Here is a 19087-nt window from a genome sequence, read left to right as displayed (position 1 = left end):
GGCTGTGACAGCTCCCCGTGTCCCCCCGCCATGCCGGGCCAGGGCCCCTCGGGATCCCGCCGCTCTCTGCTGGCCCTGGCGGTCGCCCTGGGCTGGCTGCTGGCCCTGCAGCTGCTGCTGGACCTGCGGGCTCTGGGGCTGCTGTGCGGGGCGCTGGCCCTGCTGGGGGGCTGGCTGGGCCCCCCGGCCCTCGGCCCCCGCGGCCGCCGGCTGAGGCTGGAGCGGTTTGTGAGCTCCCTGCGGGCCCCGGCCGGCAGCCCGGCCGACGAGGGACGGCTGGAGAAGGAGATCGCCAGCACCGTCCGTAAAGTGGTGCGGGATTTCGTGGCCTCGTGGTACCGGACGGTGAGCAAAGAGCCTGCCTTCGAGGCCGAGGTGGAGAGGGCCATGCTGGGGCTGGCTGCGGAGCTGCGGCGGCGCATGAGGCGRGTGGACCGGCGAGCTCTGGCCCGCCGCCTCCTCCTGCTCTGCGGGCAGCACCTCCAGAGCTTCCTGCGGGCACGGGACGCCCTGAGAGCTGACCCCAAGGGCGGCCAGACGCTGTGGCGGGAGTACAGCCAGCTGGCAGGGCCCCATCCCGCCCTCCTGAGCCCCRCAGCCGAGGTGGGCTGTGCCCGGGCCGCCGTGGACGCTCTGCTGCGGGCGCTGGTGCCGTGGCCGCACCTGGAGACACGGACGGGACGGTTYGTGGTGGTGGAGCTGGTGGCCTGCAACGTGCTGCTGCCAGCCATCAAGAAGATGTCTGATCCCGACTGGATCAACATGCTGCTCATTGGGGCGTTTTCCAAGAAGCCCCGGGGTGGGAAGTCCCCCCCTGCACCCCCAGTGCCGGATTCCCTGCCTTTCCCGGTGCAGACGGACACAGCTCCTGCTGGGCTGCCCCCATCCCCGAGGGCTGCAGAGGGGCTCAGGAGAGAGGCAGGAGCAGCTGGAGAGGAGGGAGAGGAGGTGAGCAGGTCATGCCCTGCAGAGGAACCCTTCCTCCGCCCCCGAGCCCTCGGATCCCTCTTCCCCTGTGAGGGTTTGGAGCTGGAATCCCCTGCGCCTGATGTGGGCCAGGACACGGACTTGCTGGCACCTTCCCCTGCTGGAGAGCTCCTTGATGAGCCCCCCCAGGACCCCTCTGTGCCAGAGGGACCAGCTGCCACCGAGGATGGCACAGGGGACCTGGAGCAGGGCCCTGGCCCCAGCTCGGATGCTGGGCTGCTTCCCACCTCTGCTCTGAGCTCCTGCCCTGACATCCAGATCGAGTCAGTGGTTGAGAAGGAGGAGGAAAGCCCGGCTATTCCCAGGAGGTTCTCCTCACAGAGACCCTCCAGCCTGGGGAGAGAGCTGGGGGCAGCAGAGGGCCCAGCACAATTTCCCCCAGAGGCTGGGCAGACCCTGCCCGTGCTCTCATCCTCCCCAACAGCTTCCATGAGCACCTTCAGCTTCGAGCCCCTGAGCAGCCCTGACGGGCCCGTGGTCATCCAGAACCTGCGGATAACCGGGACCATCACTGCCCGTGAGCACAGCGGGACTGGCTTCCACCCCTACACCCTCTACACTGTCAAGGTAAGGGCTCCCCTGGCAGTCACCCCTTTCCTTTCCCACACCCCTGCCAYCACCTGGGCTGGTGTTTGGAGATGAGGACTTGCTCTGTGTGTCTCCACACTGAATTTTCTCTGGTAGTGGGGGACTATGGGAAACTGCGGCTGTTCGGTAGTGGGATTGGGATTCCCACTCTGAGCCAAGGGTTCTGTGGGGGTTGAATCTTTTTGATCCTGCTTTTGTTCTGTCATGATGGATTCCTTCATCTGTGGGGAAGGGTTAATGTGAGGAATCGCTGGATAGGTCCTGTGTGGGGCCTGGGGACTGGGGGGCCAGCAGGGACAGGGATTGTTTTAGGATGTGTAAGGATTATGCCTTTGCCTTCCTCCTCAGTATGAGACAGCCCTGGAGGGCGAGGCTGCAGGCAGCCTTCAGCAGGTGGCTTACCACACCGTCAACCGCCGCTACCGCGAGTTCCTCAACCTCCAGACCAGGCTGGAGGAGAAGCCGGAGCTCCGCAAGTTCCTGAAAAGTCAGTGCCTGCAGTAGCTCTCTGAGAAATCCTTCTCCCTCTTGTCCCATTCCGCATTCCTCTGCTCTGAGGGTTTCCTGCCCTGCTTGTGCAGCTCTGGATGCTGGGCTGTATTTCCAGCCCACATCCTCCATAGTTCTGTGCAGAGCTGGCTGGAGGAAAGATTTATCTCTTTGGGAAGCAAATTCCAGTGTTTCCAAACATGTCTTTTCTTGTTCCACAGCACTTGGTTTTGTAGTTTTGCACCGTAACAGTGAATAGAAATGCTGGTGTCTGTSTATCACCTTGGGCTGATACCGGGCAGTGTGATAGCCTTTAACATTAGAGCATTAAGGTTTTAATGAAAACTAAAATCTGTATTTAGATTTTAATGTTTTAAAATTGTAATTTTTAATCTTGAAGAAATTAAAATTTTTAAAATTGAAAAATCTTTTCAATTCTAAGATCTAAAAACGTTTTGAATCGAGGTTATTGCAATTTTGCAGTTTTCTCAAGCTTGWGGRTGGKTTTGTTTCCTTTGTAGAYATCAAAGGCCCAAAGAAACTGTTCCCTGATCTCCCATTTGGAAACATGGACAGYGATAAAGTGGAAGCCAGGAAAAGTCTGCTGGAATCTTTCCTGAAGGTGAGGTATTTGTGAGCTAAAAGCAGAGCTCTGGACAGCTTTGTGCAGACAGTGCAGCACACCATATCCCTTCCATGTTACTTAATGAAGTTGGAAACTTGACCTCAAAATGATCCTAAATCTCCATCTCTCCTTGCAGCAATTGTGTGCAGTCCCTGAGATTGCAAACAGTGAAGAGGTGCAGGAATTCCTCGCCCTCAACACTGATGCCAGGATTGCGTTTGTCAAGAAGCCCTTTGTTGTCTCCAGGATAGACAAGGTAGGAAAAGTGGGGAGTTTTTCAGTAGGAAAACCTGAACCCTTTCCAGCTGCCCTAGAGATGTTTCCCAGCTTCAGGGTCTCCTAGGAGCCAAACCCTTTCTTTGTAGCTGGGCTCAGCTTGCCCAGAAAGCCATAAAGCTACAGAGGGTCAGAGCTCATCTTAAAGAACCTATTTAATGGAAAATACAGTGTGAGTCTCAAAACTCCTAATATATTTAGAGTAATACAGATCAATCCAGTAATTCAAGGCARTGCTGGCTTTGCAGATCGTTGTCAATGCCATCGTGGACACCTTGAAGACAGCRTTCCCCAGGTCAGAGCCCCAGAGCCCCACGGAGGAGCTGAGCGAGTCGGAAGTGGATGGGAAATCTCAGACAGATGGGAAGAAGGCGACCAAGTAAGACTCCCTGAGCTTTGCAGAACAAGGAATTAATGMATTTACTGATTCCATTGTGGGGAAGAACTCCCTTGGTGCTTTGCTGTCTCATACATTTCTGTCATACTCTAATTGAATTGCTTTCTCCCTCCCTTGCTGAACACGGTTTTTTTAACTCCGCTAACTAAAGGGTTTCCCAGGAATGCAYAGGTTTCCACAGAAGGTCTGTTTCTTAATAAGGGAGCTCTGAGGTGCTGCCATTTCCCAGCAGAAACACTGATGTTCCTGAGGAATTGTTTTTTAACATGTGCATTGCTTATAATATATGCAGGGAGTGGTTGCAAAACACAGCTGTAAATTATCTGCCTGAAAGTTCCCTCCTGCCTGTCCCATGTGTTCCACAAAGTGGCCTTGCCCAAAAAMCATTTAAATTGCTATTTATGAGAAATATTTAGGATTATTTCATGTATGTTCCTCACCAAATGCTGGTGCTGCTGACAGTGCCGAGTCTCATTGTCTTCATCAGTGATTCTTTCCTCACCGAAAAAGTGAAGATTTCTGCACAAGTATGGCTTTTTCTTTCCAAAAAGTGATGTTTTGCTGGAAAATGGTGCTTTGGACAAAAAGRCAAAAAGTACAAGTTTGGAACCATTTTGGCTGAAAAGGACATTCCTTAATGATAAACAGGCTATTTTACAATTTGTCCCACAATCCCAGTGTCCTYTCATATCTTCCTTTTTGTGAGTGTTTATAATTGGATTTCACAATCCTGCTGAGCATGTTTCATCTCAGAGGCTTTTCTGAACACTTCCCAATGTGTGCTGCACTGCTCACACCTTGCTAACATCTGCCTACATCTGCCTATCAGCTTCTGTGTAACATCTCTCTGTGAAATGTTGGAAAATCTTGACTGGGCTCRGGTGTACATAAGTTCTTCAATGCTTTTGTTGTGTGGTTTCACTGCAATCTCTTAGTTATCCTGGAGGCAGATGCTTTTCTGAGCCACTTCAGGTCTAATCAGCTTTCTTAGCTTGGATGTGGATAACAATAGCAGCTCTTGGCTCTTGGCTGAGGCTGGAAAACTCACAGGTTGCAGAAAATACTGACTGTGCCATGGCTCTCCTTTTCAGGTCCAGGCTGAGGTTCTCATCCAGTAAAATCACTCCAGTGCTGAGTGTGAGTGAAGCTCATGACAGGATCGTGTACTCCATCAGGGAGGGCAGTGCTGTAAGTTCAGATCCTCTTGTAATCCTTTCACAATCCTAATCACTAACCTTTTCGGGAATCATCAGCACACACGAGGGCTGGGGCTGCTGCAGCCCTGTTGCCACATGCCAGGTCATTGCAGAAGGACAATAAACAGCCCTGGTTGTGCTGTTGGCTGGTGCAAACCAGGAGGTGGGAGGTTGTCTGGGCACTGGAGACCCCAGGCTGTGTGGCACTAACACACTTTTGCAGGTCTCTGGCACCCTGTCACTGGCTGCTATGGAGTCCTTCATCCAGAAGCAGGAGAAGCTGCTGGAAGCAGTCCCCAGCAAAGCTGCTGAAGGCGAGGGAGGCAGAGAAGCCAAGGAAACTTCTGTGCAGGAGGAAATGGATGGGCTGAGCACACCAGAGCAGGGAGAACGTCCTGACACTGACTCTGGTGAGCTCAGCCCCTCTGTGCTTGAATTTCTCTCCCTTGGTACCACAACAGCTCCAACATCAGCAGGTTCAGCTTGAAAAGCCTTCAGGACCTGCTCTCCTGCCTGTTACATCTTGGGAGGGAAAGCAAATGAGGCTCTCCAGTCCTGTTTGGTGGTTGCTCTGGGCATTGTTGCTGGTGGGGGCAAATTTGGCCTTTGCTCAGTTGTGTCACTGCAGATCTCCTTGGTGTGCTCAGCACGGTCACTGYACAAAGAAGTTTCTTAAGGACACTGCTTAAACTGGCAACTTTCTAAAATCAAGCTCTTACAAACTAAAAATTGGCCAAATTGCAGTTTCTTGGCAGTTTCAAGTTGGCCTTTATATGTCCATACTCTATAAATGGATCTTTTGAGATTAAGTTTGGATGGAGTAGCACAAATGTCATCTCAGTTCAAGGAATGATGTTCCCTTTCTGATTCTAGAACCCTCCTCTGAAGCACAGGGGTGCCACAGCTTCTCAGAACAGTTACAAGATAATCCTGAACACATGCAAAAATATGTTCTCCAGTCTTTTTCTTGGAATAGCTGAGCTRTTTTAGCTGGAACTTCCCAAAAACTTCTCTCCAGTGGTTCAAGTTTGGCAAGCTCTGACTGAAAGCACGTGCTTGTGACTGGATAGGTCTGGTGTTCTGAAACCCAGCCTGTGCTACCAGCTTTGCCTGTAATYTTGGAACACATGCCTGTGCTTTTGAGGGAGCAGGACTGGAGCTGGAGGCCAGGGTTCTGSACAGAGCTGAACTCTGAGGGAAATGGAATGTCAGTGATGTCAAATGCTTGCAGGTCTGGGATGCTTCAGGCTGGGCTGGCAGGGTGRGGGGAACAAACGTCTGGATAAGAAGGCAGCCCATGTCCCTATCTGCTSGTGGAGTGACTTCTGGGAAGTGGTTGGCCAGCAGCTCTCTGAGGGAAAGGACTTGGATGCTGTGGGAATAAACAGCTYGCTGAGGATGCTCCCTGTGTGAGGTTATGGGGAAGCTGAACAGCCTGCTCCAGATTCTGCACTGGGCAAAGCAAGTGAGGAGTAAYGTATGCATGGCCCAGAGCAAGAGGTGCCCAGTGCCCAAGTGAAATCCTGGAGTTAATTAGTTCAGCTTTGAGGAAGAGGAGGGAAGGAGAGGTGTGGGGTCTGGAATCCCTCGTCCCTTTATTTCCAGCAGTAAATAGTGAGTGTAAGTTGTCTGTGTAGGCAGAGAGGTTGGAAGATGAGGTATCAGGGAGTCTGAATTAGGGGAAGCTGCTGCACAGATGTCCCCTGGCCAGCAGAGCCAGTGCTGTCTGTCTCACCTCAGGTCGGGGTGGTGGCCTGGGAGTGGCTGTCTGGGGCAGCTTTGTGATGCATTAATGAGCTTGTTCAGCACAACACCTCAGGGCCAAACAGCATGAAAACAATCCCTTAGCGAGTAGGAACTGTTTTTGCTGAAGGCTCTGACATCCTCCTGAGGATCAGAGGGAGATTTGGTGTCCCAGGTCTGTGGCAGCAGAGATAATGTGGGTAGGTGTGTGGGTTATGTTTTAACTGGTCAGTCAGGTTTATCTACATGTGGTTCAGCCGCCTTCCTGCCCAGACTGGGATCTGCCACACGATGGCAGCCTGCAGCCACCAACAGCCTTGTGCCTGGAAAACTGCTGGGAGGAGGGAAAGGAGTAGGGAAGACTGGGATAATGGTCCTCAGCAGTGCACCTTCTCCTGGCTACAATCTCCACCTGCTTTCTCACCTGGGCACAGGGCCATCCTATGCAGGGGCTGGGATGTGACAGTCCTGCTGTTTGACTGAGAAGGAACTGAGCCTTTGGTGCAGCCCTTGGTGGGAGATTGGGGCTGCCTGGGTGAGGTGGAMATCAAAGAGTGGAGAGGGCAGGGTCCCAGGCTGTCTGAGCTGCAGGGAGTCATCCATGTGTGCACAAAGGGCCAGGCTGGGGWGAAAATAATGAGTTTGGGATGATGTGTTTCAGCAGATTTGTCCTGAGTTGGCTTCTTCATCTGACCCTCCTCTTCCTCACTGCAGACTCGGAGACAGCTTTGGCTGACCTGGCCCTGGACGTGCTTCGTCTGGTGCTGGTGGATCACTGGAGCTGGCTGTGCACAGAGAAYATGCAGAAGGTCTTCAACCTGCTCTTTGGGACCCTTGTTCAGAGGTAGGACCAGAGTGACCAGCTCTGTGAGGGACATTCCCTTTGGAGTGACAGTTGGARGTGGAGCTGGTGCCTGAATGCAGACGAATGCTTTGTGTGCATCAAACAGCAAGGTTCTGCAGAGGTGCTGCTGCGTGTGTGTAGAGTKAATACCCTGGAGATTGGCACCAGGAGTTGTTTCCCCTGTGAGCAGGGATGCAGCTCTATCAGGCAGCCTCCTGCCCCTTGGTATCAGGGAAAGGAAAGATGCAGCCCTGGGAGCAGGAATCTGGCCTCCTGTGAGGGCAGCAGTGCTCAGCTCTGTGTCTTTCGAGGGAGGACTGAAGTCTCTTGCTGCCCAGGCTCTCAGTTTGTCCTTTCTGCAGAAGTAGAACAAGCAGGCCCAGGGAGCAGAGACTTGTCCGTGACAGCTCAGAGTGTGGTCTCTGCTCTCACTGCTGCACCCCTGTGCTCTGCCTGTGCCTGSGGCAGGGACCCGCACATGGAGAAGGGACAGGCTTCCTTTCCAGCTGGGATGGACTTGCCAAGCTTTCCTGGGGCCAGTGGCTCTGGGTGGTAAGGCTCAAGGCCAAGACACACAAACAGAGCATTCCTGGTTTTTGGTGTAGGCTGGTGACTATCACTAGCTGAGGATGTGGTTTTTTAGAATACAAGGAAAGCCTTCCCTGAAGGATTGGGCTTGGGAGAGTCTTGGAGCAGACCTGCGCCCTCTCTTCTCCTGCATCCAAAGCCAGCATCAGAATGTGCAGGGCAGCACATTATAACCGAGCTGGTAACTTAAGCTGCCCTCAGCAGAGGTTGCCAAAGTGCTTTGAGGTCAGGAGCTGCTGTCCTTCAGTGGCAGGAGGCGGGGGTTGCTCCCACTTCTCCAGAATGGGCTCTGCTGTCTTGGGGAACAAGCTGGAACCCAATCCCTGTGGGTAAGCACAGAGCTATGAGAGCTTGAACACACACATCATCACCTCCTAATAAACTGTGTCCAGGWCACCCAGGGAGCCTGCAGCACCCACACGTGGCATGGCATTTTCCACTAGAGAGGCTGGGATACACACAGCACATGCCTGGCTCTGGAAGGTGGAGGAGCTCCATGAGTTGTGCTGGTGGATTAGTGAGGAATGTGTTTGTAGCTGYTCCACATGACCAGGTGGGAAGGAACCCACATGTGCTGCAGGCAGAGCTTTGCCTGGGGGTGATGTGGGGAAACCCTGGGGCTTCTTGGTGTCCTGTCAGCTCAGGGTGCAAATATAACCTCTTGAACCTCTTGTTTTGGGACAATCTGAAATCCCAGGTGACAGGAAAAAGGACAGAGCTGCACAATGGGGACTGACCTGGTGACAGAAAGGTGATGTTGCACCCGGATTCTTCAGGGAACATTTTCCTCCCATTTCTACTGTGTAGTTACCCCCACAATGGAGGAGAACTGGGAATGGGGGGCCTTCCTGCTTGTTTGCTATTCACTCAATCCCTGAGACTTGCACTCATTCCTGGCCCAGGTGGTCACTGCTGTCCTGAGCAGATTAGAAAGTCTCTAGCTCAGACCTGTCCAGGGCACAGTGTGGATTTGGTGGCATTTCTCTTCCATTTTAGTATTTGCAACTTGATCACTGCTCGGTCAGACCTGGCACTGCCCTGGCACTGCCATTCTGACTGGCGCTGCGTCTGGGGACCCTTTACATGTGGAGAAAATACCAGAAGCTCTTCTGGGAACATCTGCTATTTCAGGAATTATTGCTCCTGCCTCCAAGAACAGGCAGGCAAACATGGGACAGCAGATGGATTTGCATCCTGTCTCCAGCCATTGGTGGTCATAAAGTATGAGTGGGCATCATCCCTTCAAGAGATGAGATCCTTCCTTGTTCCTGTCAGTGGCTGGGTTAGGTGGTAGGGGATGGAAAGGAGGTGTCCTGGCAGGGTTTTGGAGGGGGCTGCTGCTGGATTCTCCTCTGCCAGCTTGTGTTTGGTGAGTAGGTGCTGCTCCTGCTGCCTTCTTGCAGCTGTGAGATGGTGATTCTGCTCTGGCGTGAGACGCTGCAGAGCCATAGAAATGGCCACAAACCAGCAAAACCCACATGAAGAAGGAAATCCAGCTTCTCCCAAGAGCCAGTCCCCCTCTTCTTGGAGGACTGTCTCCCTTGGGCTGGCAGTGACATCAAGTGATTGCTGTGACCACAGTGTCACTGATGATGGGGTCTCCCTACCTGCTCCATTCACTGTTCTCTGCAAGGAGCATCCCACCACACTGCTCTTTCCCCCCTTCTCCCCAGCTGGGATATCTGGAGCCAGGCTCCATCCATCTCCCTGACTGTCAGCTCGATGGCAGTGGGAGAGGAAGGCTCCATGACCGAAAAAGGGATTGTTGAGTAAAGGGAGGTCGCGTGTGCGAGCCCGGATCCGCGCTGCGCTCATCCCATTATGTAACAGGGAGTGATCCTTTTTTGGAGCCGAAAGGCGAGGCGGATGGAGGGGAGGCTGGGAGTGGGAATGACCCTGGGGCCSAGGATTGCTTCCAGCAGCCTCTCAGCGTGCTGGGTCTGTGCCTGTAAACAAACCCCGTGCCCTGCTCCGGCTCCTCCCGCCCCTGTCCGGCTCCGATCCCTCCCGCGGGCTGGACACGCACATCTCCTCCTCCCCTGGGAGGCTGCAACAGGAACCTGYTGGCACAGGGGGGTAGATGGGGCTATTCTGGGCTCTGGGGCTGTTTGGTGGAAGAGTAAAAAGCATTTGGAGAATCTGGGTRCTTTTTAAAGCCTTGTGAGTCAAAGAGGTGTTAAAAATACGCGGCAAACACGCRAAGCGCGCCGTGCTGTGACCCCAGGCCGTGCCCTCAGTCTGTCCCCAGTGGCACAGTGGCCACAGGGCTGCCAGTGCCATGCAGAGCTGGGGTCAGGGTGACAGCCACCACCTCTGCTTCCCCTCCCAGAGAGGGGCCCCACCAGAGTGCCAGCATCCCAAGGATGGACCTGGGAGATTTGAGGGGCAGATCCTGCTCTGTAAGCTTTTCCTGGCTCCTCCTTCCCATGCAGCACAACAGAAAGCCATGGTCCCAAACCAAGGGGTGGGGGGAAGGAGKCTGAGCACAGCCCGGCTGTCTGTGCCCTGGAACCTGAGCAGGGCTGGGGCACAGAGTCCATGCCAGGCTCGGAAGTGCCTGTCCCTGAAAGGAGTGTGTGGAGCTGCTCTGGCAGCTTTGATAGTGTCGTGTTCCACTGAGCATGAGTTAAAATAAATGTAAATCATCCCTGCCTTACCCACAAGCTCAGCACTCCTTGGTTTGGTTTGGGTCATTCCCGTGCTCCTCCAGGCACTGACCAAGTCCTCTCATCCCTTGGCAAAACTGGAGGATTTGAGGAGGTGATGTTCCAGTCTGTGTGGGCTGTAGGTGGAGAGCCAGGCTTGCAGAGAGACTGATTGCAGGTGACGATCACACTTTTGAGAGCTGGTTCTCACAAGTTCATGCTGTCACCTTGGCATTGGGCTCTGCTGTTGYGTTGCTGTCACACCGAGTGTCACGGGCACTTGTAAGTCAAGGAGGTCTGCAGCTTCAGAGAGCTGCTTGCTGGGTGCTTTTTACTGATTGTCTCTTCAGTTTTCTTTGATCTCTGTGCCAACAGAACTGGCACAAAGACCCTTGGCAGCCACCTTGATCCTCTTGACTGGAAATTGCCACCAGCACATAGTGGTGCCTGACCCTCTTCAGTGTCCTTGAGTAAATGTGGAGCAGCCAAGCCCCATGGGCTGGGAGTGCTGGGAGCATGGTGCCCCTGGGCAGGGAATTCTGCCAGCCCTGGAGCCATGGAGGGGCCATGTCTGACAGTGCTTCCACCTTTGCCTTCCTGGCTGGCAGGTACTCAGGCAGTGCCTCTGAGTTTTGCTGGCAGGAGCAACCAGGCCCAACTGCAATATCAATGCAGCTGGAGCACCTAAATCCACTGATTCTCCTGGTGTGTTACTGGGGAGTGGATTTGGGCATGTTTGGAGAGSACCTTTGCAGCTGCACACAGAGGGGCTGTGCTGACAGCCCCAGGTATGTGACAGCAAAGTCCCTGTCCCTGAAATCAAGCCTAAAAGCAGCACCAGAGCTGGGATTAGGGGAACCAACCTCATGGCATCGTACTCCTCGTCTCTGCATTTGGCTGTTTGTGCTGTAGCCATGAGGAGCAGCAGGAATTGCAGCYTGTGGTATGTCAGTAAAAGCGATTTCAGGACTCTGTGTGTCTTCGTGTGTGTATGTAAAGTAAATAAAATCAGCTTGGAAATGGGCCTCGATTCAGTTGTCTCCAAGCACCTGGAAATTTTGGATGTGGTTTTGAATCTCKGTCCCAAACAAAATTTTTTTCCCTCTTGTGGAAGCAGCATTCTTCCAAAAACAGCCACTAGAATGAAGCCAACACTCCGTGCTTTGATAACAATTGCAACATTATTTTAACTCTGATTCCGTTTCAACAGTYACCCATGCCAACTTTCTTCCTCGATTTAAAAAAGCACAACAACTTCCTATTTCAAATAGAACAAAGTAGAAAAAGATTGAGAGGAAGTAATGTCTCCCTGTTTGTTTTAATTTTCCCTGGTTTTGGAAGGGTTAATGGTGGGTTTATGTATTTTGATTCTGAAGTGGGCTAATGAAGCAACTGTTCCAAGCAGGRCCTGGCTGAGACAGCCTGGCCTCTCCCTGGGGCACCACTGAGAGCTTAATTGGCTCAATAAATACTTGAGGAAGATGTTATCAAAAGCCAGGATGCTTTGTGAAAAACCAAGGCGGTTTGGGGACGATTATTTTAATCAYGTAGCTTTCCCCCCACCTTCCCTGAGCCCTAAGGCATCGCAGGAAGATCTAGGTTGGGAAAAGCAAAATCCAGAGCAATTTGGTTAATTCACTGTGGAGTGAAGACGTTGGAGTCTTGTGTTTCCATGAGTCCTTCTTGCATCAGGTGCGCTTTGAGGGAGCAGCACAAAATGGCACAGAAATCCCAGCACCAAAGTGTGGATTCCTCCCTGCAGGGATCAGTGAGTGCCTGCAGTAGGGAATAATTGCTTTCTCTTCCTCTCTTCCTCCTGCCCTGCAGTAAGATGTCCTGCACACCCAGAGTTTCTGTCAGCAGGTAGGAGAAYCCCTCTGCCAGGATGTCTTCAGCCAGGCACAGGACAGGCTGTTCACAACTCTAAACATTTACAGGGCAACAGGGGAGGAACATTTCAAGTAAGGCAAGAAGGAGAGTTTACTTTGCAGAAGTTTAAAAGGCCTCAGGATACTTYATGTTCTTTGATTTATGGACCATTTTTTTTTCCTTTTCTCTCCTGTTTCCTTCCTTAGCACAGGATTTATACCCATGGCCTGGACAAGTGTGGTTGCTTTGAAGGTGCTGAGCTGAGCACACTGCACTTGTTCCTGCTGTGTGGAGAAGGTGGATTTAGGCCCCAGGTGCTGAAAGCTGAGCCTCAGGGCAAAAATTCTCCATTTGTGTTTTTCATGTCTTACTGTGCCCACTGCAGCTGTTGCTTCATTTCCACAAGGTTTCCTCAGAGAGGTTTTGCAGTTAAAGTATTGCAGTGTTGCTCCTCTTGAGCCCTTGAGTTAAGGATAATCTTAAGGCATTATTTGGGGAGCAAGAGCTGGTAAGGGAGGGATGGTCTGGTGATTTAAGCACCAGCCTTTCTTGATTTCAGAGTCATGCTTGAGTGCCTCGTGTTTTCCAGATGTCACTTTTTTCTTCAATGCTTTTCTCTGCCTTGGTCTCACAGACTGTTTTTGAGYTTCTGGGTAGCCACACTGTATTTCTTAGGGAAAGGGAGGTAATGTGGGGTGGAAAGCAGTCAGTGCTGAGCTGGACATGCCACTGTTATGGACAGCTCATGTGTATTTGTAGACCTCTTTGTCTTTTTGCCATTAAAGCTGAGAGGCTTTCTCCTCTTTGTCGTCTTCTAGCCTGGCCTTCACTTTGTGTTTGTCTTAAAATCCCTGGGTTTGAGGATATCACAATTGCTGTTCAGATTTTAATTACAATCAGCATATTTAACTATTTGGCTATTCCTTAGGTGATCTCAGTTCTTATCCTCACCTTGATGGACAAAAAGAACAGAGGTTCACCCATTTCTGGCAGATGGCTGTAAATTTGGAGAGTATTAGTTCTCTTTGCTCATTCAGAGTCCAACTTTATTGTCCAGACTAAGCAAATCCAGCCTGTCCAGGCTTTGCTTGCTGAGCTGAGCTCTCTCCACCCTCAGCTGAACCCTCTGGTCTGCTCAAGTGAGTGTATCCAGCCAGGTAGAACCAAGCCCATTCACTGTTTTGCTGGTTCCTGACTCTCAGCCTGCCTTTCTTTCCTTTGTTCAAGTCCTTTTTGCTTCTCAGGGCTGAAAGAAGGCCTAGATATGCACCCCCAGCCCTTGTTTTTCATTCCTTATCATGATGGCCCCCTTCAGCTGACCTTGGAGTTCCAGCTTAAACCGTGGCATTAATTTGGCTCTYTTTTAGCAGCCATTTCATTCCTCCACCAGCAGCTATTTCAAACTGAGATCCCTTACAGCATGGGCAAGTTATGCACCTCCAGATTATCTTCCAGGCCTCGTAGCCTTTGCAGTCTGGCTCTTTGCATTGGGCACTATCAAAGCATTCAAATATCTGAGCCCAGGGGGTCGCTTTTTCTATTTCTGGTCTCAGCTGAAGTGTAAGTAGATGGKTCCATGATGGGTTTATTTTTTCTTTCTTATTAAGGCTATTTCTTCATTAAATAGCAGAGTGAAAATAGTAACTCATCAGCCATCCAGAAATAAAAAAAAAGAGGTCTATTAATGTTACTTGATGGATTTATTTGTACCTGGGAGCAGTGTGTGTGTTCTTTTGATGTGGCACATGAATCTCAAATGCTTAGGCCTTTAATAGCACAAAAAATCATCTGTGGCCTGCTGGTGAAGGTCAGCTTTGAACCAGCAGATGCCTGGARTTCCTGAGGTGTTGATCCTGATCATGGTGCAGCAAGTCTGCATGATGGAAAGGTCAATTTGCCATTTTTTGGGGTTTACTCAGGTAGCAATTTTCAATAAAGCTGGTGTGACTCTCCCTGAGTTGCAACTACAGCTGTGGGAGTTGAGGTGGGATTCTTGGCATGTTCTGTGCCGGGCTAGGAGTTGGACTTGACTTTCCTTGTGGGTCCMTTSCAATTTAGGATATTCTGTGATTCTGAGAATTACTTTGCTCCTCACAGTGTAAATGCTGCTGCTGCTGCCCCTGTGTGTGTTGGAATGGAATGTGATTCCCCAAAATGGGTGTTGGTGGTTGACTGTGGGTGAGAGGAGGGAGGAAAACTCTTCATGACAGGTCAGTCTATTCTGAGATTTTCGTTTGAAGTCTCAGCTGCTCTCAGAGTGGATTTAGAGCCACATGGACCAGTGTTGACAGTTCTCCTCTTCCCAGTGCCTTTGGAATGGCCCCACACACCGATAGACTGGCCAAAGGGAACCCAGAGCTAAAGAGGTGCTTTAGTCTGTGCTCCATTTGCACCTGCCTTTGGTTTCTCCTTCTTTCTTGTCCCTTTTCCTCTTTAATTCCTTCACTTTCCTTTGTAAACCTTGTGGCTTTGGCTGCTTCTTCCCCAGCTGTCTGAGCACCATGTCATGGGGCAAATTGGCCTCTTCTCAGGARCTGTGCAAGCCCATGGAGCCATTCCCAGATCCTCCTTCCCTTCTGATCCTGCAGCAGKGAGCTGCCAGGCTGGGGAAGAAAATCCATCAGAGGTGTTTCACAACTGTGGGAATCCAGTCCTGTAAGCACTCGCCTGCTCTCAGAATGTGCACACGTGATCACATTTCTAGGTGTAACTTGGGGGCCTTGTTGCCTCATTCTGTTTTTTATGGAAATACACGAGCTGGAAGCAGGAGTTTGTTTGTGTGGGGCCTTCCAGCATTTGTCAGTTCTCAGCTTGCTCTCGAGCTGTCTGGAAATGCGTGCTGTCCTCTGTAGGTTCAGCTTTCTCTCTGCCCACTATTTGCTTGATTTTTTGCTATTTTAGGAATGTCTCTAMGAAGAAAAGAAAGCTTGTTCTTTGCTTTCTGCAGCCTTTTAAAGGCTGGAAGTGGCTATTGCTGTAATGAGTTTGGAGTCAATGTTCAATCTGATCCCCTTTGGTGCAGGGTTGGCTTTTTGCAGCTCTGTCCCCAGCTCTCTGAACTTCTGTTGTTTGTCAGATGTTTTCTCATCTAGGAAAGGAGGTTGTGTAAGAAAACATGTTAATGAAAAACCATGTTAATGAAAAGCCTTGTTAATGAAAACTCTTGCCCCTAGAGAAGTCACAGTTTAACACTTTAATTTGTTTGGGAATAGCTGGAAGGTTTAACATGATCCAGAGTGTTAAAATCTGCTGATTTCACTGGAGATTAAAACCCTTTTAATTTTATTTCCAGCATGGCTTTTCCCAGGCAGGACTGGGGTGTGACATTTTGTCCTCTAAGACAGGCTGAAGGTTGGCACTGCTGACACTGTCTTGTAGAAACATCCATCCTCCAGTGGTGCTGCTGAGCAGGAAGGATGTGCTTCCCCATTTCCAGTGTCCTCCTGGGAGCAACAGCAACATCACCTGTGTCCCTTGCTCTGTTGATGCCTTATCAATCAGGCTAATCTGAAATGGAGGCCAGACAAAGTTAAGAGAATGAGAATAGACAACTTTAATCCAGGCCTAACAGGCCCCCTGGTACATTAGGGCTGACAAAAGCCTCCTGCTGAGGCTGCACCCAAAATGGACCCTGAGAACCTTTTATAAGTTCTGCCTTATTAACATATTGAGCCTCAATTCTCCAATGATATCTTCATGATGTCAATCACCCCAAACTTGCTCCCCCCTAACTCGCTGTTGTTTCCATATTTTGGGGCTCTGAGGCAGCGAGGTGTCCTTGGATTCAGGCTCAGAGAGGGATTGTTTTGTCTAAAGATGGGAGAACGGTAGTTTTAGTGTTGTACTAGAGAACTACAAGAATACGGACGCATGAAAATATAAAACTAAAAATCCTAAGGCATCACTGTGACATACCTCACCACTGYACCAAGGCTCCTTTTCAGGGTTTTTAATGCCCAGCTGGCATTTCCTAGGTGTGCATCCCTCAGAATGTGCTGTTTGCACCTCATTTCCTGCCAACAAAGGAATCCTCACTTTGCATCCCTATCCTGGTGATGCCAACCTGCTTCCTTTGCCCTGGTACCTTTAGGTGTTACTGTTCCCTACACCCCAGTGGTGTGGGGAAGGCCACCCTTGGCCCGAATGCCTCGCCCAGGAAGAATGCAGACAGTCTGGCAGAGCGCAGGTTAAATAAAGTTTGCCTTGGCAGGGCTCTTGGATGTACTYGGAGCTGCCGGGGCGTAGTGGTGACGGAATTGCAAGCACGAGCTCCGGCTGCCAAGAGGAACGGACGGGTCTCCTGGCCCTGCTGGCCRGCTCCTCTCCTCTGGGAATCTTGAAGTACTGGCGAAATCACAGCCTTTTCCCTGCCCCAGAACCATGCCAACACTCCCAGCTCTGCCCCAGAGTGCTACACCATCAGTGCTGCACCCCCAAGTCCTGCTAAATCAGGGAACCATCCTGATGGCCTCTGTGGGATTCAGCCACGGCCTCTCCTCATGCTCAGGGGAAAGATTTTGGGCAGTGCAAGTTCTGACTGACGGCTGTGGCTTCTGCTGTGACGTGGGAGGTGATTTCATGTCTGTGAAAGAGGGTCCATCTGGTTGATTTAGGAGCTGTCCCTGGCCAGCACTTGGGTGGTGGGGACACATCATCCCAGTGCAGCTGCRAAAGCCTCCAAGCCCTTTCGTGGAGCAGGGATTTGGGGATTTGCAGGTGGTTACTGTATAAAGGGCATGGTCCTGGCCCAGCAGGAGGGACCATCAGCAGTTCTGTTGGATTTTGGATGGGAGCAAAGAAATTCTTCCCTGTGAGGGTGGTGAGGCCCTGGCACAGGTTGCCCAGAGAAGCTGTGGTTGCTTCATCCTTGGAAGTGTTCAGGCCAGGCTGGACAGGGCTTGGAGCAACTTGGTCCAGTAGAAGGTTCCCTGCCCAGGGTGGAATGAGATGATCTTTAAGGTCCTGAAATCACACTGTTTGGGGATTCTATGATTTCATTGCAGTCGGTGAAGGGARCAGAACTGAACAGCAGGGAAGCATGGACAGCAGGATGAGAGGAGGATGAAGCATCAGCATATTCATGGCTTGCCATCCTTGGAGTGTGTTTTGGTCTCCAGGAAAGACATCCTTTACTGCCTTGGTAGCAGAGGGACTGATGAGAGGAGCAGAGGCTGCCAGAGCATGGCCTGTGTCCTTCCAGTCCTTCCTGGGGGTTGTTCATAGTTAAACCCCAGTTCCTCCAGCTCTGTCTCAGATTGTGCTTGGAGATAACGTAGAACTTCAGGCTGATCATACCCCTGAGCTGGGCTTCCTTTAGTGACCAGGGATTCACTTGGGTTCCTGTGATTAGCAGGTGATGGGGCTTTTTATGGGCTTTGCTTGTCCCCAGGTTTGTCTATAACAGAGGGAACATTTCCTTCTTCTGGCACATGGAGAAGTCAGCTAATTAATCCTTCTGAAAATCTTTGATGCAYAGACATGAAAACTGCCTGTTAATGAACCCAGGAAGCTGATTTACCCCTTCAGAGCTCTTGATGGGCCAACTTGGTCCCAAACTGGACTTCTCCTGACCTTTCCCTCTCTCCCTGTTCCTGCAGGTGGCTGGAAGTGCAGATGGTGAGCCTGACCTGCACCCAGCGCTGGGTCCAGTACCTCCAGTTGCTCCAGGAATCCATCTGGCCCGGAGGGGTTTTACCAGCAGTGCCTAAACCCCCCAGGACAGAGGAGCAGAAGAGGGCAACAGCAGAGCAGGCCCTGCAGAGCCTGATGGGGATCTTGCCCAGTAAGTGTGTCCCAGACTTGTCAGCTGCCCTTGGGAGAKGAGAGTGGTTGGGGAGCACTCCAGTGCACTGGGATCTCTGGAAATGTGGTGAAATGCAGAGATGGAGYCTGCTCGTGCCAAGGCACTGGGAAACCTTTGTGACCCTTGAGGTTTGATGGTTTCCTGCAAGCAAAACGCAGAGTTTTCCAGTTCTGGATAGTTTGTGTAAGGGTTTGGGAAGCAGCCCGGCTCGGAGGGAAGGGATGTGTGCCGTGGCCATTCCTGGATGTGGACAGCCCATGATTCAGTGTTTGCAGTTCCTGCTGAGCTGCCTCACCCAAGGCAAGGCTCAGGACAGCTCTGCTCCCACCTGCCCAAGGCTCCCATGCTGAGAGAAGTCACCATGCAAAGCCTGTGGCTTTTCCACTGCACTCAAATCCCCAGCCCAGCTGCACTGGATTTCCCTGCCTTGAAGTTTGACAYGGGGACCTTTGGCATTAAAGCAGCTGCTGCCTAATCCACGTGAGTGCAGTCTGAACTTTTAACTCTTTGATGCAGAGGAAAGGGCCCTCCCTATCCTTTGGGAATGAAAAGGCGCTGTTAGTATGTGCCCTTCTAGCCAGGAATGCTCTCCTGGCACTCTGTCCTGTCCCAGGCTCACAGCACCATCATAAGCTTTGGTTCAGCCCCCACCAGGAGAAGACTGACCTGTGGAAATAAACAGTTCCTAAAGATTTGTCTCCAAAATTCACAGGTGTGATCCAGGAAATCCTTGGGACCAGTAAGTGTCAGATGAGCTGGAACTTGGTGCTGGAGTCGCTGAGCCAGCCTGTGATTAACAGGTATGTGGRTTGTGCTCTTTACCCTGGTGGCCTCTGGTGGGGTCTGAGAGCAGTGAACACATCCAGATTATTCCAGACTTGCAATATCAGGGGGCATTGCATGTCCAGGACTTCTGTCTGGCTGCAGATTATTGAGCCAGCCATGTTAATTATGTTGTTCAGTTAGTAGATGTCAGGGAAGTAAGACAAATCCTGGTTTAGTTTGGYTTTCAGGAGCTGCAGGTCTGTGTAGGGGGT

General features: G+C 51.4%; 1 protein-coding gene across 1 annotated transcript in view; it reads left to right on the top strand.

Moving 5' to 3' along the window:
• The first annotated feature begins 6 nt into the window (after positions 1–6).
• The window catches only part of SNX19 (sorting nexin 19), a 27746-nt gene continuing 8665 nt past the window's right edge, over positions 7–19087 (top strand). The window contains exons 1-10 of the mRNA XM_057381662.1: positions 7–1554; positions 1924–2062; positions 2586–2686; positions 2826–2945; positions 3214–3344; positions 4454–4550; positions 4782–4968; positions 7016–7145; positions 17845–18029; positions 18763–18886. Of these exons, the coding sequence (XP_057237645.1) occupies positions 31–1554; positions 1924–2062; positions 2586–2686; positions 2826–2945; positions 3214–3344; positions 4454–4550; positions 4782–4968; positions 7016–7145; positions 17845–18029; positions 18763–18886 (2738 nt within the window). The 5' untranslated portion in view covers positions 7–30. The remainder of the gene's footprint in view (positions 1555–1923; positions 2063–2585; positions 2687–2825; positions 2946–3213; positions 3345–4453; positions 4551–4781; positions 4969–7015; positions 7146–17844; positions 18030–18762; positions 18887–19087) is intronic.

Source organism: Malurus melanocephalus, unplaced genomic scaffold (genome assembly GCF_030028575.1).
Source record: "Malurus melanocephalus ecotype Western Australia unplaced genomic scaffold, MMel_1.1 scaffold_520, whole genome shotgun sequence".
Taxonomy (NCBI): Eukaryota; Metazoa; Chordata; class Aves; order Passeriformes; family Maluridae; genus Malurus; species Malurus melanocephalus.
Note: the sequence above shows the minus strand (reverse complement) of the source record. Positions and strands in the feature narration are given on the sequence as shown.